The sequence below is a fragment of the Dermacentor variabilis genome, chromosome 3 (assembly GCF_050947875.1).
Source record: "Dermacentor variabilis isolate Ectoservices chromosome 3, ASM5094787v1, whole genome shotgun sequence".
Lineage (NCBI taxonomy): Eukaryota > Metazoa > Arthropoda > Arachnida > Ixodida > Ixodidae > Dermacentor > Dermacentor variabilis.
The window spans coordinates 81,641,885-81,666,198 of NC_134570.1; the positions used below are offsets into that span (position 1 = coordinate 81,641,885).

The 24,314-nt window shown below is 43.0% G+C and overlaps 2 protein-coding genes across 3 annotated transcripts in view; one reads left to right on the forward strand and one right to left on the reverse strand.

The window, feature by feature from the left end:
- Ttd14 (TRPL translocation defect 14) overlaps positions 1–8,057 on the forward strand; it is a 25,904-nt gene extending 17,847 nt beyond the window's left edge. The window contains exons 11-13 of the mRNA XM_075685809.1: positions 715–806; positions 1,095–1,210; positions 2,997–8,057. Coding sequence (XP_075541924.1) covers positions 715–806; positions 1,095–1,210; positions 2,997–3,282 — 494 coding nt within the window. The 3' untranslated portion in view covers positions 3,283–8,057. The remainder of the gene's footprint in view (positions 1–714; positions 807–1,094; positions 1,211–2,996) is intronic.
- On the reverse strand, positions 7,870–22,665 carry LOC142575961 (fidgetin-like protein 1). Of its 2 annotated transcripts, none has more exons than XM_075685808.1 (15): positions 22,179–22,665; positions 20,976–21,052; positions 20,842–20,895; positions 19,235–19,323; positions 18,647–18,926; positions 17,817–17,866; positions 17,542–17,609; positions 15,928–16,087; positions 14,058–14,158; positions 13,722–13,801; positions 13,413–13,483; positions 11,166–11,327; positions 10,966–11,021; positions 9,464–9,728; positions 7,870–8,391 (listed from the first exon to the last, which is right to left on the reverse strand). In XM_075685808.1, exons 1-15 carry the CDS (start codon positions 22,346–22,348, stop codon positions 8,254–8,256), a joined length of 1,821 nt encoding a protein of 606 aa, XP_075541923.1. In that variant the 5' UTR covers positions 22,349–22,665; the 3' UTR covers positions 7,870–8,253. The 2 variants fall into 2 exon arrangements, with proteins under 2 accessions (XP_075541923.1, XP_075541922.1); XM_075685807.1 differs by having other exon boundaries at positions 15,928–16,090; positions 22,179–22,662.
- Positions 22,666–24,314: the final 1,649 nt, after the last annotated feature.

The following is a 24,314-nucleotide window of genomic DNA, read 5'->3' on the forward strand; positions in this document are numbered from 1 at the left end:
ATGACTCCATGCAACCTTTCGTCCACAAGTTTAATATGGTTAAACCTCAATATAACGAAGTCTAAAATCTGCACTTCTTTATATTGGTGCAAATGGATCTTATTGCACTGAGATTTGATACGAGACACGATGGCAAGAAGGTCTTGCATTTGGTACTAATACTGGTACTCACATTAACAGACGCTGCTCCACTTCGGTGGTTGCTCTATGTCGTGCGATTTGAGAAGTGCGTTCGCAAGCAACCGCACATAATTCAACAACCTTACCATCTGCACCTGCGACAGTTTCCATTTATTGCCATGGTATTCCTTTGCATCAGCAGTGAAATTTCGTTATATTGAAATTGCGTAAAAACACGCTTTGTTATATATTGGGGGTTCAGAATACATGGTCTACTATGGACAAGTTATAGAAAGTTGAATACTTCGTTATATTGAGAATTTCCTTACACTGAGGTTTTTTATATCGAGGTTTGCCTGTGTATGAAGTCATTATTTCGTAGAAAGCAGCACTGATGAAAAACAACCACATTGCGAAGTGCGTGGAGTGAGACATTTAGGACCACACTACTTGTATAGCTATTGCAGCATTGCCTGCTAAGTATGCAATGGCTTATTGAGCCCCCTAACTTCACTTGGGAGGTTTGTACTTGAGTTTTGCTTGTAGCTGTGTCTTCTTTTTCTATGCCTTAACTGTGCCTTCCTTCCTCTTCAGATTGCTGGAGCTACATGCACACGATACGGAAGTCTGATATCAACAGCCAGACCATCGAGCTGAAGCGTCAGATCACACACAGGGATTATATTGTGAGCATTCCCTGCATATGTTCATTTATGCTTTGCAATGGCAAGCCCTGGCAACTCTTTCAGAGACACTGGAACATAAGAAAGAGTGTCCGCAGTGTTAAAACCGGTGCTGATGGTACAGCCAATTGTGAATGTGATAACATCAGCCTGTGAGCCATAGTTGTGTCTGTTCACTTAATCACTATGCATCACAGTGCAGTGTTCTTGCCAAGTGTATCATACCTCATTACTTGGGTGTTAACTTTGGGACTTTAAACCCCGGAGTATAATTTTGATCACCCTCTGCAGAACATGCTGGCCCAGCGAAATGACTCGCACTACACGGTATACAAGGTGCGCCGCTGTTTCCTCTGGAACCACATGTACTTCCAGCTGGACATCTACAAGAAGCCTTGCCACTCCAGGTATGGGAACATGACAGTGCGCTGAGAAAGGAGCTTTCAAAGGAAAGTTTAGAGAGCTTTGCAGATGCTGGTCTGAATCTGGAATCAGTTCAGTGAAATGAAATGTGACGTTGCAGATGCATAGTGAGAAATATTTGTACCAAATAGCAGGGACAAAAATTTGGTGGATAGGGTGTGATTGATGCTCTGCTCACCAATCAGCTGCAGGTCATCTCCTGCAAATGCACATCCTATTGTAAATGTCTTCAGAGTGTGGTAGCCACGGAAAAATTGCTGCAAACTCAGGGGTGCGATCATTGCGTGTGTTAAATTTCCCACCAAAAGAAAAAAAAAATCTTTTCATCCCGCATTTGCTGCGGGATGACAACAGGTGAACAAACAGGCGGCTGCCACTGTAACAGTGCGGGATACCAAAACAAAAATGGCGGCCGGCGGAGCAAGCCGAACGCGATTTTTTTTCTTGCGAGTACATTATGCGCATTGAAACAATTTCTTCCGTATCAGTAATTAATAATATCGTTAATATTGGCAAGCCTGCAGCAATAATGTAGCCATGTCCACTTTGAGGGGACAGAAACAGAGATGGGTGTGCTTAGCTGCCAGTGACTTAGAAACACATGGCGGGTATACTGCAGAAACTGCGGCATTTGTCTTCACTACTATCCTAACACGGCACGTTTCCACTAAGGGTGGGCGAATATCTTAGCTGTGTTGCAAGCGTCGGTGTATGAATAGGGTTCACTTCTAACGTATCAGTGTAAACGTGGCTACTATCGTTGCCGCTCGAGATTTTTTGCATGCCTTTGAGTGCAGACGAGAAGAACCGAAAGGTGCCCTTTTGTTGTTGTTGTTGACCACAACCATTATAAAGCCTACAAATAATAAAGCTAAGGCAAGTTTGGTTGTAGCTTTCTTTTTCATGGAAGTGCGGAAAGTGATAAAAGGAATAAAATGGGGCATTTGTTTAAGAATGCTTGGTGCGTGCAGACCGCTTGGTATGTTTTGAAGTGTCGTTGGCATAGCATTCGACAGCATTCGACAGATGGTAAGCGTGATCATCGTTAGATAGACTTGGCACGCGACATATCGCTGCAGCAAGTTCGGGGTGCGATCATTACATGGGAAAAAAAAAATTTTGACAACAAAATTCAAGGGTGCGATCATTATGCAAGTAAATATGGTATGTTATTTCAGCATTATTTGCACCACTGTTCTGCTCAACATCTGTTTTCGAAGCATGAATTACATGCAGTCAGTACTGACTGGCTTTGAGCCATGCTCTTATGGAGCAAGGAGCCTTGCCAGCTGTGACTCATTGTCAGTAAAGCAAAGGGAGGGAAACGCTGAAGCAATTATGGAGTCAGGATTGAAACACTGGTGCCCTTTTGATTAGGCGACAAGCTGCTTCTGGTTTTCTTAAATATGCATCATTTCAGGGGACTGTGGATGACCAAAAGCTTCTGCTCGACAATAATATATGTTAATGAGCCTGGTAGCAGTGAAAGAGACGTTGGCTATTTTCACCTAGGGAAGAAGAGATGCACCACACGGAAGTGGTGCCAGCACTAGTTCAGCATTCTATTGCAGTGTGCAAGATTGTTGATGTAGTGATCACACCCTTGGTCATAAGAAACAGGGAGCCCTACTTTAGCAGGCACAGTTTTGCAGACAGGAGGTCAGATTTGTATGTTGATGTAACAAGCAATTCATAGTGCTTATGTATGCCTGTAGGCACACGATGAACTGCTACCTTGTGTTTAGTTCCTTGTCCTCCTCCTTATTGCAGGTGCGAAGGCCTCATACTACTTGAGACGTACACGACACACAGTCCCGAAGAGCTCCCTGAGCTGCTGCCTCCCTTTCTTGACATCCGTAAGGACGTGACCAGCGACCCCAACTACTCAATGTTCTGCCTCTCGTACAAGGGTGACAAGCCGCCGACGCCCATCTTCAACTGCATCACCAACGGCCACCGGGCACCTGTCAGCAACGCGCTCGTCTCCGATGACACAAACTCCCCTGACTATGTCACCGCGAGCAACCTGAGCATAGGCAGCACCAACTCCGCATAGAGGCGTGGCCATTTTGTCGTTGCACCCCATGCCCCTACACGACAGACTACCGATGAGTTGGCAGGAAACCGATGTGTGTAATCTGCCCAACAGTCTAACCCACAAGAGAAACACGGGGCTTTGCTTCGTGCTGCAATTACTGTACAAAAAGCACGCAAGGGGTGCTGCACCTTTTGTAAGATTTTGATTGCGATTATTTTAAATGCAACCTGTAACAGAAATATTAGAGCATTGTGATGTGGCTGTATGACTGTTCAAATAATAGCCAATTCTGTAACTTGACAGATGGTGAAAGCAGCGCCGTTCATTGCACTACATGAATTCATGGTTTTAGTGCAGCAATGCGCTGTGAGCCACATGGCTCGTGGGCTGCACTTTGCGCATTAGGGTCAGAGTTGGTGGAAATTCATGGCATGGCACGGGATAATCTCTACGTGCCTCAGCAAATTTCATATTCGAGTAGTTCAACGCAGATGATTTTCATTTTTTTATTCGTAGTATGGGTGTGGCCCTTGCACAGGATTTTATAGTGGGTGTTGTTTTTGCCAACAGTGCAGGTTCCATGTTGCCTGCTGTCTGGGCACGTTAAACTCGAGTAGAATGGAATTCCGTGCAGTGTCTGGACTGCTGGTCTCCATGCCATTTAGTTTTGCTGTTGCCAATTGCTGGTGTTGTCCACAGTTGTGCACAATCTTTCGTCCCTTGACAATTTCAAGTGCCGTTGGCTCCTGACCTTTTGGCAGAGGGCATACCACTTTAACTTTGCACGCTACTCTTCAAGCTGATTTTGTTGCATCTTTTAGTTCACGTTGACTTTGGCTTTACCACAACTGGTTGCGTTCCTTTCTGGTATACATTTCAATTTCGTTTTTGATTCATGCACGCTAACAATTATGCATTAGTGGCTTGTGAGTTCTTGGCAGATCTTGCAAAGCTCTTCAAGGAGAGCAAGTGAGCTTACCGTGTCTTGTTTGCTGGTGATTTCAATGTATCTTTACAACTTTTATTACTGCCATTGTGATCCTCACTATTTAGGTTGGGACAGGAGGTAGCACCTTCGCACCACTTAAAGAGCCCTAGCCAAGCTTGAGTTGGTCAGTGAGTAAATTATTTTTCCATCTGCATTTACAGTAAAATTGATGTGTTTAATATGAGCTTAATGCACACACTTATGCTTTGTTAGCCTGTAAACCTTCAGTAACAGCAGGTGCAGTTGGTCGCACTTTTTTTTTTTTTTTTTGTCTCCCTAGCCACTATGTAGATCAGCATCACTAGGCTGAGATTGTTGTTTTGCCTACAGTACATAGCTTTCGTTGTGCATTACTAGGCACATTACTGGCTGTTTCATAATATTGCCAGTATACCATGTGCGACCCCATTTAGTGGCCAGCAGTTTCGCAGTAGGTAATTCTGCATAGAAAGCACACTTTAGTGTTGATGCCGTTCTATGTGGCCGGAGTGGTTGCCCCTGCAATGCCCATGTACGGGCTTCATAGCTGAACCGACAACACATTATATGTTGTGATGCCTTGTTCATCTCGTCCGATCTGCATAAGGTGCGACATTGCTGCACATTAAGGGCAACTGGGCAAGCCATACTGACTTTTATGCGTCTCCTGTTTTTGACATCCTTTCCATAAAATGCAAGCCTTTGTTTCTTTTTTAATGCGAGAGCATTACTTGGCTTATTGTGTGACCCCGCTGTCATCAGAAAGCCGTGGCAGAAAAATGGCACGCAAATTATGTCGTCCTTGTCTAACTAAAAAAAAAGAAAGTTGCCACGGTGAGGATTCGATCCTCTGCCCCACCGCCACTGCTACCGCTCCATAGCCGGGCGCGCTAACTACTGCACCACCATTTAATTGTGTCACCATTGCAACAGGTGACACTGATGAATATGATGGTCTCTGCCTGGCGGCCAATTAACTAGATGGCAGAGCAAGCGGTCGCGGAGTGAGCAGGGCGAGTTGCAGCCACTTGATCTGCCTTTCGTGTTGACGGGGGCCTGCATACATTGTCGCCAGAGTCCATGGACGATGACGGCGAATAAAATGCAACGCGCTTCAGATACCCGTTGAACAACTCCGACATCGCCCCATAGTATGGGGTGGAGGTAGCTTACGAACCCAATGAAGAAACGCAGTGTCAACACCATGGTGCAGCTCGGTAAAGTACTGTCATCGCTCGGCAAAGTGGTGTCATAATGCTGAAAAGCAGTGTCGTCGAGAAAGAACATTCAACGCAATGTGCATGAAACACTACTTTAACCAGAACTTTGCAAATAAAACTCGGCCGACAGATCGCAGTATGGACAGTTTGTTGTCTTGCGTTGTTGCGACCTCATAAGCAGCAATATTGCACTCGGAAACACAGCGTAGCAGCACTAAGCAACATTTTGCTGCAACTTGGCGATACATTCAGCGACAAGTTATGCTCTCACATTTACACATCACAAGAATCGCTTAGGTGCCACCGAGTTTTTTTTCTCTTTTCTTTCGCTGTTCTTGACATGTGAAGTCTAACTTTAACTGTGTACTTTTGTTATCATGTTCCTTGTTAGGACCATTGTGAAACAGCTGTGATGATACAGTTAAGGTACTAGCGTCCTACCCTGTGGTTGTTTCTTGAGCACGCGCTCATGGAGAGTGAAGAAAGCATTGTGTGGTGCAAAGCAATGCCCTTCCACTGGTGTGGTATTATTGTACTTACGTTTACACTCTGTTAAATGTTATCGACCTTGAATAGGGCATTGGTGATTTGAAAGACTGGGGCAGAGTTAGCCTCAGACTCTATGTAACTGAAGTGTCCTGATCTAGGGGAAGGTTCGGGTTGTTCTCAGAATGAAAAAGAATAATAATAATTATGGGGTTTTATGTGCCAAAACCACAATCTAATTATGAGGCTAACTGTAGTAGGGGACTCCAGAATAATTTGGGCCACCCGTGGTTCTATAATGCGCACGTAAATCTAAGTACAGCAGTGATTTTGTGTTTTGCCCCCATCGAAATGCGGCCGCCGTGGCCGGGATTCGATCCTGCGACCTTGTGCTTAGCAGCCCATTCTCAGAATGGAGGAGGTGCATGTTTTGTACAGGTTGTTCAGCCAAGTAAGCTGGTGCCAGTTTCCTTGCTGCTGCAGAGGGAAAGCTTAAAAGTGCTCAGCACCCATCCCCACCCTTGGAATCTATCTCCGGTCCTAATATTTCTAATCTTAAACGTAAACAGTTTCAAGACTGGGCGGAGCTTTCATATCCTCTTCAGGTGCTTTATCTGCGATTGTACGCACCAATATACGCCAATATAATGCCTCAGCATCACAGATATAGAAAATATTGATGTTCAAAGAACGATGTTGCTGCAATGTATAACATTTCTGGGTGGGTCTGTTCTGCAATATTGTCCCTGTGCTTGTTGGCAGCACCAGTACATGGTCATGTGTCAGGTTCTTTTCTTTTTTCTAGCGACAAGTTTTATCGGGCAAGTTTTCAAAAGGGCTGGATATTTTTAAGTTCACTACGTGTGAAATGATTTCATTTTTACCTGAAACATTTTTTAATGTTCAGCCTTCAGAAGCTAACATTTCTGGCTTTATAATCATGGGAAAATTCAACATTTTTCATTGCTGTCTGCTTTGACAGCGCAGAATGTGCAACGAATGCATTAAAGGTGATGATTTAACATATAGAAATAACCGACGTCTGAAGAAGGATATAGTGGAGCAAAAATGTGTTGCAGATTAACCATTAAGTTTCAATTTCATCCCTGGGTTGCACAGTTTTCGGTCACCTCACCTGATGGTCTCTGAGATGTGCAACTGATGCCGTGCCTTACCTATCATTGCTAACTTTTTGTTACATCGCTCTGGGGCAAGACTGTTAAGCAGGAACGTGTGCACACACAAATGATATTTAGATTTACGTGCCATAACAAGTGAGAACACAAATTTTTGACGGCATGTGCACTGGACGTTGAAGTGTCATTATTATAGCTGTATCGGTTTTTTCTGTCGCCACAGTTCTCCAGCATTACATATTTCACTGCAATCTTGTCTAGTCCACCTTTCTCCCCACCAAATATAATTGCGATGCTTTAGCTTGTTGTAATCCAGATCTGCAAGTTTCTTGACATTCTGTGTACTTAGATCTGATGTGTTTTTCTTTCTGAAAAGGTACACATTATAAACAGCATGAAATGTCTGAAACTGCAGTGAGTTTTGATGTAACTGGCTTGATCTGAACGTCGATCTAGTTTGTCTGGCGATAAACTTGCAGTTAGTGCAAGTGCACAGGCACTGCATGGCAACGTTGTCGAACTTGTTATCCTGTTTTCGTTAATAGCACAGCTCTTTTGTTGTGCAGGAGTTATGTGTGCAGTAGTATTTACACGATGATAGACATCGACCTACGTGCACTCAAATAAGCTTTGTTGCTTTGCAAATGCATTTATCATTAATTTTTCTGATTGTACTGACACACAGTTTTATGTAGTGCAGATCTGAGTTAACCTATTGCGGACTTACAGGCCTCCTTGCAAGTTGTTCCAGTCCAGTATTAAAATTGTGTGCCGATCTCTATTTTTCGCCAGACTGCGTGCGCCTGTTCTGTGTTGCGATAGTGAAGTCATCCTCGCACTTACTACTGCAGAAACGTGTTGCCGGAGTCGGAGCTATTTTTCTTTTGTTGTTGTTGTTCTGGTGTCTACAGTTGATGTTCTTTAAATGTTTCCACCTTTGTACAATATATTTAATGGAATTGACGATTAAATGGAGTGCACCAATTGCTTGTTTATTGTTTCGGACAATCTTCTGCAGCACAACTTCGGAAGCAAATTGTGTGGAGAACTTGAACACTGCCACCCATTTCATAGGTGGTAGGCCCATGAATTTGGCCATGCTAGAAGCAGGAAAATCCCATCTTTATTTGTATATACTTATGTACAGACAAAAACGCTTGTCAACTTAAAATAACTTGTGTTAGTCGGCCACTGGAACTGCCGGTGTGCTGCCGTACATCGAGTTCCACTCGACGTAACCGTGGAGGTCATCTTGGGACACGCTAGCTCTCACTTGACACAGCGCTTCTTCGAAGTCCTTGAATGCCACTGGACGAACCTAGAAATGTGTCGAGAACAGTGTCCTCTTTGAGCTGGCACAGGCTAACTTATATATTCGGCTAGTCGTTCTAGTAGTCCTCTGCTTTGAAGCAGCTAGATCCTACCCCACTTTTGGATCTAGCTGAAGGCAGAGTATCTCAGCTGAACATGCTTCAGTGCTGTTCCCAAGTGACGTGAGAGCGCCCAGAATGGAGACGTAAACAACTTCTACAATTTGCATGACTACTGTGCTGTTGTTTGTACATATCGTCATTTCACAAAAAGCTTGCGCTGAACGCACAGACACAGTAACACCATTAAATTGTTTCAGCTTTTTTGTTGTGATACGCATAAGTCGCCTTTGCCGGAACTGCTACAGACGTGCCACGATGTCAACTTTTTGTCATACCACTGCTGTGTAGAATTAAATTAATGATGCAGTGAAAAAAAATTGCTTTTAGAGCTGACAGTTTGAAATCAAGATGCTTTTGTGGCTCTGTGGCATCTTAGGTCTGATACCTTCAGAACAAACAGCTGATCTTTTTCATGGCCCTAAAGGGTGCTTTTTCTTTATATGTACCAGATTTTTAAAAATTGACTGTGGCAAATAACAATTCTAACCCTTGATGTAAGTTACTTGATGAGGCGGTCGTTACTTCAATGAGAAATCAAAATTCTTGATAATTCACACAATTACACTAAATAACTTTTTAATCTCCTAGAATGGGTATGTGCCACTGGGTAGGGGTCTGAATAGATGAGCAAAACAAGATGCAAAATGTGAAGAGGTCTGCTACATAAAAGCGAGAAAGCTGGCTTCAAAAGCTGCCGAGTGTGGAGAAAGAAGTGAAGTGAACAGAATGGGACCAGTGCGAGCATTAAGCAAGGAACGTTTAGCTACACAGAAGTGAACTGAAGACAAATTAAGTCAAACATCAACGAAAGCTTCGCTCATAACCCATGATTCCCACATATGGGTGGGATCTGCATTTCTGTTCGCACAATATACAGTGAAATTCCTTGTACCCATGTTCGTTACAACCAGGTTTGACTGTAGCATACGCCAGTGAAGTGACAGGTGGAGCCCTTGCCTGCTGTTCTGTGATGTGCTGAAGGGTCTCGAAGCTGAGGCTCCGGATTGGCCCCAAGGCAGCCTCCTTGCAGAGTTGGGCCATGTCTGCCCCCGAATAGCCCTGGGTCAGCGATGCCACGGCGTCAATGTCCTCGTCACCGAGGCAGTGTTTCACCTGAGCCAGGAGGCGACACACCATCTGCCGCCGGGCTGCTTTTTCGGGCAGAGGGATGTACAAACGCTTTGCCAAGCGCCGCCGGGCTGCCTCATCAAGCTCTTTAGGCCTGCATGAAAGAACGACGCACGCCTGCGGCCATCTGTTTCCCAACACACTGATGTGTTTTGCAGGGTGACCAATGTGCTTGATGGCGGGAGAGAGTTATGCATTTTTGCACAGTGCAAAAAAATTTGTAAAATTACACAGCCAACGGAGAAATTTTTTACGTGACAAGGCGGGTACTATTCTTATCAGGGGCATACAAAGATGGCAACCTCCACAATCTCAGAAGTGGTCATGATAGCACTCTTTCACCCCTCTCTCTTCCTACAAAACAAATTATGTTTAATTGAAATGTTTCCTTTTTTTAAAATAAATCTAAGCTGAATATGATTTTCGTATTTAGACTTCCAACGTTACAGCAGTAAGTGTAATATAATGCAATGTAAGTGTAATGACGTCGCTTGCTCAGTACAATGAAACTTAGCTAATCTCTGAACAAAAAACAAATTTGTGCAGCGTGGCATCCTATATGTTGTAAAGGTAGTCTCAGGTAGAGAAGTCTTTCTTTCCTGTGCATGAGATAGTACTTGCAGTACTGCGACATCACTTATTCATTGTTGAAGAAAAAGTTCCTTTTGTGCTGCAATTGAAACAAAGACACATTGATTTACGTGCAATTATTTTAACTTCTGTAATGTAAATGGCATACTGTATACCAGCAACATGGCCAATGTGCTTGCAACACATGAGCAAGCATGTATGCCACATAGTGTTTGTGTGAAACAACTAAAACAGTATGCTTTACATTTACACAAGGTACACTTGAATTGATGGGCTCAAGGACATGAGATCGTTGGTATAACACCCCTGATGAAGCTGAGACATGACTGCAGACATCAAATTAGCTCAGAAAATGGCTGGAAATTGCTTAGCAGCACAGTTGGAACCCCTTGCATAAAATAGATGCAGTAGCGGTGGAAGTTAAAATATCAATGTGATGATGTAAGGGCACTTCTCTGATTTGTTATCAAGAAGAATGTTAATAACTTGCACTGCCAACAAGCTTCAACTTTATATGACAGTGTTGCCACACCGAAGTTGGCAAATTACATATTAAATTGTTCATTCGCATATCATGTATCTCTCTCTGTACATGGAGGGGTGAAAAGAAAAAGCTGCCGATAAGGTATCTTGACGGTTTCTCACCCCCGTACCGGTAATCAGCTCCAGTTCAAATTCAACTGGCATGCAACTTGACAATAACTTGGACAAACAGCACTTAAGATTAAAGAGATGCTTACCTGTTTGTGGCACCCACGATGAGAAGGCGCTCATCTCCTTTCGTACTGGCTCCATCCTATGGCACACATAAGTGATGGCAGAATAAAGAGCAGGTCATGTTGCAGGGAGTAATCAAGTTATTGATTTTCTGCATGCTATTTGTTCGAACTGTGCATATAGCTGCTCTTGAATGCTGTTTTTCATGCAAATGACATCTCACCAGCTGCACGAGGAACTCTGTCTTGATGCGCCGCGAGGATTCATGCTCTGTTTCAGAGCGTTGTGAGAGAAGGGAGTCAATCTCGTCTATGAATACCACAGCGGGCTGGCAGCTCCTTGCTACGGCAAACAGTGCTCGCACCATCTTCTCTCCTTCACCAACCTGCACAGATGGAGAGGTAGACGGATGGTTAACCAAGAAAGTTTCAAGTTGGCTTTCACTACTCATTCCTGTTGCACTTAGCCACACAACTACGCTACTGTACCAATGCACATTGTAGCAGTGACTATGATTCGTCACAAACTAGGCTTTGATTAGTGGTCTTAACCACCTGTTAAATGTCTACTCCTAATCAACCATTCAACATAGGATAGTCTACAGCATTTGAGTAAATCGTATTTCTTTTGTAAGTGCTCTCAGTTATGTGGAAGTCATTACACACTCTACTAGTTCATTACTAAATGCAGATAAATGCTACCCTTTAGGCCTCCTGGACTTATCTCAAGCGGAAAAAAAAAATGAAAGTAGTAACTCAAGAAAGAAAGGTTATCTGAACTATGAACAAATGCATTTCTTTTTTTATAAGTGAGTTTTCCAGACTGTCGCTGTGTATTACTCGTTCACTAAGGGCATTCACATACACACTTGGCATGGAGGCAATGGCTTCATTCTTAAAGTGTTTTCTTATTTATTGAATAAATTACTGTATGCAGTGTTACAGAAGAGTACTGACTAGATAACGAAAACACATCTGTTTTTAAGCTCACTGAATCTGGACCCCCTTCTGTAGTACCATGCCCAATTTGTACATCACTACTACATCCCAGCACATTACCACTGTTACCTAGCACCTCCGCCAGATGTCATGGGGCAGTGATCTTGTAGACAAATGAGAAATTACTTGGGAGAATAAAATGGTTTAGTGGGTTAACTTGTGTCCAAGAGGCAAAGTACATGGTCTGCAGTGTCAAGTCAAATAACATTGCACAAGTCTGGCCGCTATCTGCTATTTCTACAAGCATCACATACTTCAGAGCAGTTGGCAGTGGTCATGACAAGTTAAGAATGTACAAGTGATTAGGGCTTGCATACAGTCTGGTAATAATAGGCCGATGCTTGTGTCGAAGTGAAGAAAACATTCTGAAGGTTTAACTACCGCATGCACATCTTTAGCAAGTGTGATAAGTTAACCACTTGATAACTCTATGAAAGTAAGTGATAACTCTCACTGGACAAAAGACATGGCAACATGTCTTGAGAGACTGTGCTTTCACGCTTGCATTAATGCACTGGTGTTTCATGAAACAACAAAGCTTAACCCGATAATCAGCGGTCCCGTGCAGATTTGCAGTGACTGTCCAAACACGCCATTCAAAATGTGGTGCTGTGATGCAACACATGTGCAAACACCTTTTATTACCATGATCTTGGAACCTCCAAAATCCTTTGTATAATCGCTTAGCTGTAAATATTGTACACTGAACCTCTCGCGATAGAGCAGGCTAATGAGAATGTTCAGCAAAATAAAACCTTTATTTAAAAGTAAGTTTAGGCATGTTTAGTGAAAGAAGCTGCAAATTTTCTTCCGCACAATTCGTCTGACAAAATGTGTGACTGCAGCCCATATTATGAAACATCAAGGTTGATGACATGCTCGACGGGAGCAACACAAGGTACAGGTACAGAGTATGTCATTCCACCAGCTCTCTAATGGTCTGCTGCACCCGCAGGCTTCACTGATGTGCCTGAGCTTGTTCACAGAGTTCGCTAGTGTCGGTTTCCATTGCTAGTTCCCACAAACCTACAGTTTGTTATACTTTGTGCTGCCATGGAGTGGGAATGTGAAGACTGTTGTACCAAATGGTTGCTGTTCCTTTCTCTTTCATTTTTAAGAATTAATTTTTACATTTTATTTTGTTGTCACATTAAACTTAACTAGTCACACTCGTCAAGGTGCTTAGTCTTGGTTGTGGCAGTTATCGGTGCTCCCTACGGGCAATGTAGCTCAGTGGAAGTGCCACTACATTTGTTGTAAAGAAAGAAATCAGTCACTGGGGCCCATTTAAACTTCTTTGTTGTGCAGGCGAAACTCGTAGTGGCCTTCACTGTATAAAAATTCACTAAATATGCGAAAGACAAGAATTCAGCCTGAGCATATGGAATCCTTTGTTATACAGGTCATTTCATTGTAGAGGCATTCAGCTGTGGTAATGTGACCCAGAATAGGAGAAATCGCAGAAAATGTACCCATTTTGATGTCAGGGAAGAGGCACTTATGCAGAAGAATGTTGCGCCAGCCTGGGAGGCAATGCATTTTCCTGTAAGTAGAACAGTAAAATATACCACGTGGTATGAGGTGAGGCCAACATCCACACTGAGAAGTCTATGTGGATAACAAGTACTCAGCCTGCACAAATGTATGGGCACCTCTCGCAACCTGGTCAGTAATGCCAAAGAACCTTAAAAAAATATATTCTTCCTTTTTTTTGTTTCAGACTAGTGTTGCCTACTCAGCCTTGTGAAATGTGATGAGATAAGTGCACTGATGAGACATACCTATCAGTGTCTTTCCTGTGCCTGGAGGACCAAACAAAAGCAGTCCCTTGGGAGGCTGCCTCAGACCTGTGAAGATGTCACTGAAGAACACCGACCAGCAGCTCAATACTAGCCTGTTTCAATCTTGCTAGTGTTCTCAATGCACTCTACAGGAAGCAAGCAAAAATTTTCTTATTTGTTCAGCCATGTGCCATTTCTACATGCAGTGAACATCCCTTCATTTACTCGCCCATGCAACTTGACCATTATTGTCTTCTCGCAGATGTAGTTTTAAACTGCTTTCATTATACGGCTGACTCATCTATGCGTTGGAGAAACAGAAAGCGATATACTCACGGTCTCAACATTGGCCAAACCACCATTTCCTTGACACTCTGCTTGGCGAACTCCAGTCCTGCTATGTCATCCCAGTGAACACCTGGGCCATTGTCCATTATCTAAAGTAGTTTGAGATGAAAACTTTAAGCCTATAGTCGCAGTTATATGATATGGTGCATTCCTTAATGGAGGCCTTCTTGATTGTGTGCCTTTATGTATAATTACAAATTAAGCTGCCTTGTAAAACTCCTCCATTGCTTACTACCCAAGGGAAAATTCCAATTAAAGTTTCTGATGGTACTGTACAAGAATTACACGTGCAACAGCAAAACGTAAGGTTGCATAGAGCTTTCTGCCACTCCTGTAGCTTTTTCTATCAGGGCAATACTACCAATACTACAATGTTCTATAAGACAAATAAAATGCTTTGTGGGTCCTAATCGAAGCATTAGAAGTAGTGATCATGACACAAACACGCACTGGTAATAGTATTGTTCGGCAAGAAGCCGACCAAGCAAATGTTTCAAACATTTAGAAAGAAGGGACAGAAGGCTTCACTTTAATGAAGGAGTTATGTGTTCTGAGCTGTATATTTGTTGTACTGGGGACATTTAGGTAGCGCTTGTTGTTTCACTGCATAATTCATAGAGAACAGAGCTGGCTGCCCGCACATCTACAGGGGTAGTACAAGTAGGGCTATACAAAGGCCACAATCCGTTATACGAGTGCCGTCCTGTGTGTGAGCTATTTGGCAGGACAGCAGCAGCAACCAAGGTCAGCAAAGCTGGGGAGGGTTCGCCTAGAAAGGTTTGCTTTAAGATGAACAATTAATCCACTTTTGTAGAACGAAGCGCTTTGGCACAAAGTGCTCCATCTACACCAATAGACCTTCACGACTATGTTGTGCGGAGTTTTACACTGGCAAAAAGTTGCAAAGAAGGAAACAAGAACACAGACACAGATTGCGCTTCGTCTGTCTGAATCCTTGTTCCCTTTCTTTTGTAATTTTTCAACAGTGTATAACACAGCGCAATGTAATCATAAACATGTGCAAACTAGCCCCTTTCATTGCTTTACCAATACGCTTGTAAGCTAATAGACCAATACGAGTTATCAATGTATCAGGCCTATTGTTTCATAGAAAACACTGGCTGTCAGTTTTACCAGCGTATCAGGTCCAACAATCCAATAAGATAATCCAATAAGATGAAAACAACAAAATTTATCTCTTGGAATTTTTCATAGTGTCATAAATCAAACATACTGATTCAATTTGAATATTTCACAATTACAATGCACCTACTAAATATACATGAATCAATGCATTGTCCAAGTTGCACATTGTTTGCACACAGTGACCTCCCAACTAGCCCACTTCTTATTCAAACTTCAGATTTACTGTCACAATAGACACACACATATTTGACAAGACGTTTTATGAAGAAGGAGGTCATTGAATTTAGTGTTGCGATATATTCCACGGTCTCTAGTGTCAACCTGATTGCCCCGTTCCTCTGGTCTGTGCACTTTGGTCTAATTAATGAACAATCATTAACAACTCTCCTAATTTGGCAAGAGGCCAGCTAATGTTTTTGTTGTCTGTGGTGAAATTCACCGTTTTAATGGCATCCACAGTAGCAAATGGCAAAAACAGCACAGCAAGTTTCATGTGCAAAGGCACTTCAAAACTAAAGCGGGAGCTTAATTAGTGCAGGTGGGTGTACAGACAACATCTGCGTGTTATCTGTGCAGCATGCAAATCTGCTGGGATGCATTACCGCACGTTCCAGAACTTAAACAAACGTAGCAATTTCATGGAAGGAGAGAGAACCGCAACAGTCTGACGGCCGTAACTTTTTGTGCATTCGTGATCGAAACGTCTGCTCACCTCACTTTTGACGAGCTCAATCAGCTTAGCGTCTATATTCTTAAGTGCTTCACACTCCTCCAAGCCGTTGCAGTTCTCAATGCTGGATGCAATCGGCGAGCTAGCAGCATTGCTTCCATTCGATCGGAGCAAGGGCTGCACAAATTTGCTGGTCAGGGTTCTTCTGCAACAAAAAACCACCGAAAGAAAAATGAATCACATCTGGAGAAAGCCTCTGCTTCAAGTAATGCAGACTTATGCATACTATTGGCAGCAAGGCACCCTTTAACACATTTAAACCTCAAACCTTCTCCTGAGAAAGCAAGGGTTTTCAGCGTTGCTGTGCTCACTCTTATAGCAACACACTGCTCAAAATAATCAGCCACTTTAAGTTTAATGATTTTACTTGGGATCTACCCAAAATAAAATGGTCATAACAATAAGATTACTATAACACATTAAACCATGATCTCGTTATAACTTAAAGGAGGGCTCCTTTCTGGTAATGTCAAGAATTGAATGAAATAAGAGAATTAAATGATAAAATGACATAGTTATGGTCTGGAGCTATCATGCTATCAGCTACCAATCTATGAGTAAACTGAATTTCGTGATTTTATCTGAAATGATTCATGCAGTCAGAAGAGCTGCCATTGGGGTGTGTCAAGCAGTTGGATGTGACTGACAGCATCATTGTCAAGTGAGACCGGTTATCAGATAAAGCACATATTAGAGACCTTTTTCATCTTGCTCAAACGTGCAATACAACTTATTTCTTGCTCACACATTAAAATGAAGATGTCACATACAGTTTAACTTCCACTATGTGGCTGTGAAATCCCTAAATCTGAAGAAGTGCATGCTTCCACAGCTGAAACAAAGAACTGCATCATAATGGATTCATGATGCTCAAATGGGCACTCTTCTGACACTGTTCTTTTCAAAGGTAATGACAAAAAAATCCTAAGGTCATTTAGGGGCAGTCTAGATACAACTACTAATCTACTCTAAACTATCAATATTTTCTTATTTTCTTTTTTTATATTTTGTGAATGTCATCGGTGTTACACACAACATACTACATTTTAATTAAGCAGAAGTCAGTATGTGCTTTTTTTTTTTCAATCAGTGCATTAGTCACATATCAAACTTTGTGCTCCTTTCAGAACTTTTGATGCCATGCGTTCTGTTGAAAAAACACGATTTTGTTTTTCTAAAGCAAAGCACACAAATATGATTTGTGTGCATATCTGGTAATGTATTAGGCAACAGCCTTGTCTTGGTTCATAGGTTCCATATATCATGCTGAAGTCCATAATCATATGATAAAGTTCAGATAATTCAAAAGACATATGTCCTTGAGGAGCTCGAATTTAGTGTGCCTTGAGTGCTTCTCAAATTTTGTAGCTCCTGTAAAGTGAACTAAACTCCACGTATGCACCTATAATTGTTGAGGGTGACAACTCTGTTTCAGAGTGCAAAAGAGAGAGTATGTTAACTGCCTAGCAATTATTAATTATGCCAGCAGCACAGCCAATCTGCACGACACTTTGCATGCATTTTTTTCAAATACAATGTTAATGTACGCTTTAATTAACTATGACACACAAGCAACATGCACACAAGTTGACTCACTTTCCTCCCAGGGTTTTAGTGCTACAGCTACGAGCCAGCCCTCCATTGGTCTTCTGCTGTTCAACTTGCTGCAAAAATAATAAGGGTTTAACACAAACCGCACAAAAGTTAACACTGCAGACAATTTGTGCATGAGTACAGGAAAAGCCTATCAGCTCTTCACCCAAGCAAGACATATCTGGCTGGCAATGTGTAACGGAACAAGAGAAAAAGTCAACAATGCATATAACTTTTTAAGCGGTGTCTCCACATTTCAGAAACCAGGCAGTGCTTACCAATTGCTCCCTGGCTGTGAGAAAGGTGGGAACACCGGATGGCACGCTTCCTACAGAAAACAGGGGAATCAATGCCAGACACGTCAACATGTGAATTGCAAAAAGTTCTAGAACCAATGATGACACATTGATCATCTGACCACAGATGAAACTGCAAATATTGGCTACTAAATTACGTCTGAGAGGGAACGAATCCAATTTGGGAGCGAAAATAAAAAATAAAAAAGAAAGAAAGACACGCGGAGAATAAATAGCTGAGGCAAGTTCACACAAACCTGCACGGAAGCATGAAAGGTCTCCCCTGGGAGGCAAGTCTCGTTTCACTAGTTTCTGCACACTCAAAGGCTACAGCCATTTCAGCAAGGAAGAACTACAGATTTCTGTCAGCGTGTTGTTGAAAGAACGCAGCAACATTGCTAATACTAATACAAATGTCAGCAGGGACGTGATTACAGTTGTTGCCATAGTTATTTGAGGTAATAAAGGAATCCAGGCATACACCAATACAACACCTGGCTATACCATCTGCAAAACTGATGGTAACCTAAGGGCTGAAAAAGATATCTGGGGAAGCAAAAGTGCTGCTTCAAAAGCGAATTATCGCAGCAGGGCATGCTGAACAGGCACTAACCGGAACATGTTAGGTAGTGAAAGATATGGTAAACCAAGGTAAATTTTTATGCAAAGCTCAACTGTTTAATCCTACGAAAGATCAAATGGATACTCCATGCTGCACAACCTAGTGGTGATGCCACAAAGATTTCCTTTTGCAATATAAAACTTAGCACTCGCTAAGAAAACAGAGAGGACACTTTTGTTCCTACACATACCTCGTGGGCTTGGCTTTCCCTCCTGATGAACTTTGCTACTCTGCCGAGATTCTCCAATATTTCGTCTGGAACTTTCAGCAGAGAAATTTAAAGATGCGGCTGTGCCATTCACTGGCTTGTTTCTCAGTGGCAACTCTGTTGTGCTGACTGCTTGCACTTCTCTCAAAGGTCTGGAAGGCTCGCTCCTGCCCAGCATACTGCCTGACCTTTTTGGCGCAAGGGGCTTTCGTTTCATCATTTCGATAAAGACTTCATATTCATCTCTGGCATCGCCCCCTCCCTGAAATATTGAAAACAAGAGCAATGACAGATTGTGACGCAAGAATTGAGAAACAGTGACGCGTCTTATTTTACAGCACAAAACTCTTGGCTTTGACTTATGATATATCTTTTTTTTGCTTGTTGTCCCATTAAAGAGAACTGTATGACGAAATAATGCGGTAGGATGAAGCCACAATATCAGAACACAGTATAACAAAGAATGTTAGGCCAAACCAAAGGGCCTCTGCAAATAGCAGCAGGTGGTTCTCGAAGGCGCATAGCACTCCTGGAAATAATGATGCAAACAAAAGTGACAGTAAGTCTCACAGTCTGGTCATTGCCGAGGCTGTCGGGCAGGAATCCTAAAAGCTCCTCGTCACTTAGTTTCACAAGCTGCGAGCGCCACTGATCAGCATCTGTAACAAATTAAGAAATGTTTGTTATACGTGGATATTCAAATGACCTTGGGTTTCAGGCTAGTGTTGTTCAGAAAGAGTGCACAAAAGGACAACAAAAGGAAAACGGCACTGGATGATTCCCCCCCCCCCCTTGATTCCCAAACTAAGTGCAGCTACGATTTCGTGAGCCTCAGCCAACATGTATTGCAACATCTCTCCATTGACAATAATCAAAGTAATACTGAAGCTCTATACTCACAGACAACTTTCTATGGCAATGAACGGAAAGCTACGGAGGCAAAGCGCGTCGCGCACAAGTGACAGCACTTCTGAAAAGAGTCTTGTGTTTTAATCCACATTCGTTTAGGCTGGGGAAGACAAAACATAAACATTTTACTAGCAACAGTTAAATAAGACAGAACACACCACTAAGAGTAAAGGTTAACTCATTTCGCGGCTTTTCCCTTCCGTGTCTAGGGAAACGCGAAACCATCGCACCTGGAAGCTGCATCGATTCAGCATCTGTTCCGAGCAACCAAAAGCACCGTCCAACACTGCTTGACCACTTGGTGCAGTAACACATGTGCAGCAGGCACGTGCCCGTAGCTTTGCCTTCGTTGCCACAGAAAGTTGTCCGCGAGTATAGAATCCTTTTGAAGTAGCTGAAAGTGGTTTCAGATAAATTTTAACTTGTACCATTAAGGACAACAAGAAGGTCTCACAAAGTGAGGGCGGGAGGCATGCTTTTTTGTGCTTAGAGCCTTCAGTCACACCTGTACAGATCTCCCAAAAAAGAAAATGCGGAAGTTCATCATTCAGCTGGGAATTAATGGACCTCTGTCCAAAAGTGAACACAAGGACTCGTAGCAGAATCACCGAAATTCGGATAGATTCTGATTATTTTCACACTATATTTGCTGTCTCATATAAATTGCTTTCCGAAGTATGCATATTTGAAGCCTTATCAATCATTGCAAAAAACCCAGTACAATGATCGCATAAATAATGATAATGCCCAGCATATGGTGCAAGCTTGATACGAGTTCAGGACTAAAATGAATGCATAACCTCATCTAGTGATTCTGTTTCTTGCAAAAGAAATATTCGCTTGTTTCTTTTAGTTGGTAAGCTTGCAAGCCTTCCATTAATTGGAAGGCTTGATTTCCATTAATTCAATGCTGGTGAATTCAACAAAGTGTCTTATTCAGTCATGTTCAAAAGTCACTGCACATTGCAATTTTTTCCTTTAAGTTCAACATTGCATGACTCAAACAAATCAAATTTGCATGACCCATCAAAGTATAACTGACAGAAGTCAATCACATTTTAAGTTCATAAATGCTGGCTATCCAACCTGCAGGAAAAATTTGCAAAGTAACATTTTCACTATCAATGCTTGCCATTGGGTAATGCCAGCAGTTGATGTATGCATCATATAAAATTCAGCGAAACCTTTATTCAGCTGTACAAAAGAAGCCCCTTTGCGGGGGAAAAAAGAGGAACCCTGCATAGTAATAGTGATAATAGAATACTCACAGTTTTTTGAGGTCTGTGCAGAGTGGGTAACAGCACTCGAGAAGTTGTTGAGGCCTAGGTGCAAAAGGAATGTGCATTAGGTACTGAAGCAAAGTGTCACAATGGCATTCTTCATAAGTAAGCATAAGTCTTACCATCCAAGCTGTCGACGTGACTATTTCCTTTCTCAGCAAAATGTTTCAACAGCAAGCTCTCACAAGGTGCAGAAATACTGGACCAAGAAACACAGTGGATTAAAAACCAGGTTGTTTCACTGCGTGTACATATGCTTTATATCCTCTTCATTAGATGTCATATGATATTGATCATGTTAGGAATGTAACTGCGATGCGGTTGCTTAGATGCACGCATTCAGTATGCCCAGAACTATGTTCAGAGCTAGCAGTATGGATATATCATGATAAGCATTGCAAATGATGCAGAGGCTGAATAGCATAAGCATATCATTTGACACAAAAAAATAATAAACATGTTCAGTAATACTCACCGTATAAGCCTCAGATTCTTGAGTATCTATTTATATAGACTGGTGACTAATCCGTAATGTACAGTAAGCAACACAGATTGATGAAATGAAAACAAGGCTATCAAAAGAAAAGTATGGTGGAATAAGCTTCTGTTATGCTCCCATGAGTGTGCGACACATCAGAAGCAAAAATAGTGTTAAGATTGACAGAAGCGCTATTCCCATAGCTTGGTATTCTTATAGAGTACAATTTTCAATTTCTTGAAACTTGCCCTACCACGGGCTTAACATGCATAATTTTGCAATTTCTTCCTTCGGAGGTTTATGTTATAGCAGGAGTGAAAAAACACATTTGTCATCTTGTTTGTTTCTCGTTAATAAACGAATTCATGCAACACAAACATCTAGCGTGTGTATTCCCAGGTGCTTCCACGAAACATACACTTGGTGGACTACACAATTTATGAGCACCGCTAGGTCACCATTTCTGAAATTTGTCAAGTGCACACATTCACAGATGTGATTAGAATGCAATGACACAAACACAAGTTATCGACAAGAAAGTATGGGTCTTTATGCATCGTTTCAGTTAACTTACAGCGGCAAGTTTATTGTTAGCGGAATTGTGAGCATGCTAACCAACCTGCCAGCTATAGAACGAACAGTTAGCTTACACATACATGCCCAATCAGGTCCTCGATCACATGATATACCAAGGGAAAATTACTTGAGTGCACCGATAAACCATGCGGAGAGCTTACACTACATATGTCGACTTTCCTTGAGATGTTGCATAGACAAACCGTCCAGATAACGGCTTCTGGAAGGAAAATATGGTCGTATGAACACAGCAATTTGCAACGGCACTCACACGCCGGATGCTCTGGCGTACTGCACTTGACGGTGAAGTTTTCGGATAGCGTCAAGGGATAACTTGTCACTACCAAACTGGCCGGTGTTCATCAACTGCAACTTGAACGCCAATGACGGCGCCTCGCTTTCATCGTTCTTTGCGTAAGAGTCGGCACCGTTCATATCCATATGTCAAAGCACAACAGCATATACACAAATTTCCATAGAACAACACAAAACCATCGCGAAGACACCGATTGCGCTCAAAGTAATATCCGGTAAACAAGAACTTCTAAACTAAGCTAGCAGCCTAATGCATCCAGAAAGCGCGCTCATTTGAGTTGATATCGATGACGCTGTGCAGTTCATAAATATATCCATAATGTCCGCCGTGAAAATTCCCGCATTTCTTGCCATTTTCGCGTGCTAAATTTCGTACGTTCAAGCAAGGAAAAAGCTAGAAGTGCATTTACTACCAACTATAATAATGCAATAGGATCTATAGCGTTGTCTGATCGATTCCAATTCCTACATCCCGGACCGTGATTACGGCCCTGCGAAAGTGGACGTCCGTCCAACTCATGATCCAACGTATTCTAGTACACTCTAGTCCAACTGTAGTCCAGCGAAGCTGTTGCAGGCTACTACATCTGCTGATAGAAGTATGAAATGTTTTATTATGTTAGAGTAATGGTAGTGATAATCGTTTTGTAAGCGCTGTGGTAGATCGTTATGGGTTCCACGACAATTTTCGCAGTCCACACTCTAAAGTTCGTAACGTTTTCGTTGGTAAACACATCCCGGAGAATAAAGAGAGCCGTTTCCTTCTCACAGTGTCCTTTATTCTCGAAATATACAAGTCAGTTTCATACCACAGGCGGTCACTTAAGCTGCACAATACACCAGATGCGTGGCCCAAGAACTGACGCTTGAATGTGGAGTTGGCTCCCTTGAAATTGGCCAACTGATCCACGTGGCATTTGTGTCGTTTTGCAGCGTCCTCAGCTTGCCGGCGCTCATCGTCGTCTTGGCGGGCTCGTCGCTTGCGCTCGGCATCTCTGGCGCGTACACCCTCATCCTGCCGGGCTTGTCAATCGCGCTGAGCTTCTTGAGCAAGAACGTCCTGGTCCGCCCTGGCTTGGCGCTTGAGCTCGGCATCTCGGGCAGGATTTTCATCTGTGGCACGTGCGCGACGCCGTTGTTGACATTGACGTTTCTGTCCCCTTCGACTTTCCTAGTATTCACGCTGTTCCTCGGGAGCCCTAACTCTGTGTGGCCTACCCATAGCAGCGCTGGAACTGGAATGTTTACGAGAGCTGCAATCGGGATGGTTCAGCCAGCATGAGAAGTACGGTGCGCGTCACCCTTGTGTAGAGCGCGCGAACGGCGGCCGCCGAGGCGTTCCGGAGCCAGCCAGCGACGTTTAACGGTAGTCGCTGTGCCCGAGATTAGATGCGTCGATCGGCCGCGCATGCCCAGACGCATCTTATCTCGAGCCCAGAAGCTACTGTAAGACGTCGCTGGCTGTCTCCGGAGTGCCCCGGCGGCCGCCGTTCCCGCGTTCTACACAAGGGTGACGCGCACTGTACATGCATTTGCATATATACTTCGTCCTTCTGGCTTCAAGCGGCTTCGTGACTTTGTGAAATCGTCATTTTCGACAAAGTAATGTGTACTAAATGAATAAACATTATTAGTGCCGTCGGACAGCAGGATTGGAACACAGGACCTCTAATACAGAAGTCCGTTAATTATTGAAACCATTACGCTGCGGACGCATGCAACGAGAAGCGGTATAGAACGTCCTTATGAATTTCTCGCGGGCTAGCAATCAAATATGCAGTTCGAATGCTTGTTTTGTGCTTCTCAGCTTCTGGCTACGAGGCAGCACTGGACCGCCCAAATGAGGCAGCCCCGGAAAAGCTACTAGCTCTGGGCCTACATATTACCTTTGCTGAACGGCAGGCGGCAGTGTGGATGTTTCAACGGGAGCGCCTCAGCAAGTCCTGATCGGGAAGAGCAATATCATAGAGGCAATATTAAGCAGACTGGGCTTCCCCCAGCACCCGCAGTACACAAACGAAGACTTCAGAGGAAGCTTTAGCTCTGGCCCAACTCCGACGCGGCCTATTCAAATACGTGTAAAACGCAAAAG

Coding starts and splice junctions, on each gene's coding strand:
- LOC142575961 (XM_075685807.1), bottom strand. CDS start 22,348: ATGGATATGAACGGTGCCGACTCTTACGCAAAGAACGATGAAAGCGAG. Junction 19,324..20,841: donor TGCACAGACCTCAAAAAACT/GTGAGTATTCTA, acceptor AATTTGTTACAG/ATGCTGATCAGTGGCGCTCG. Junction 11,328..13,412: donor CTTCCCTGACATCAAAATGG/GTACATTTTCTG, acceptor CCATCTGTGCAG/GTTGGTGAAGGAGAGAAGAT.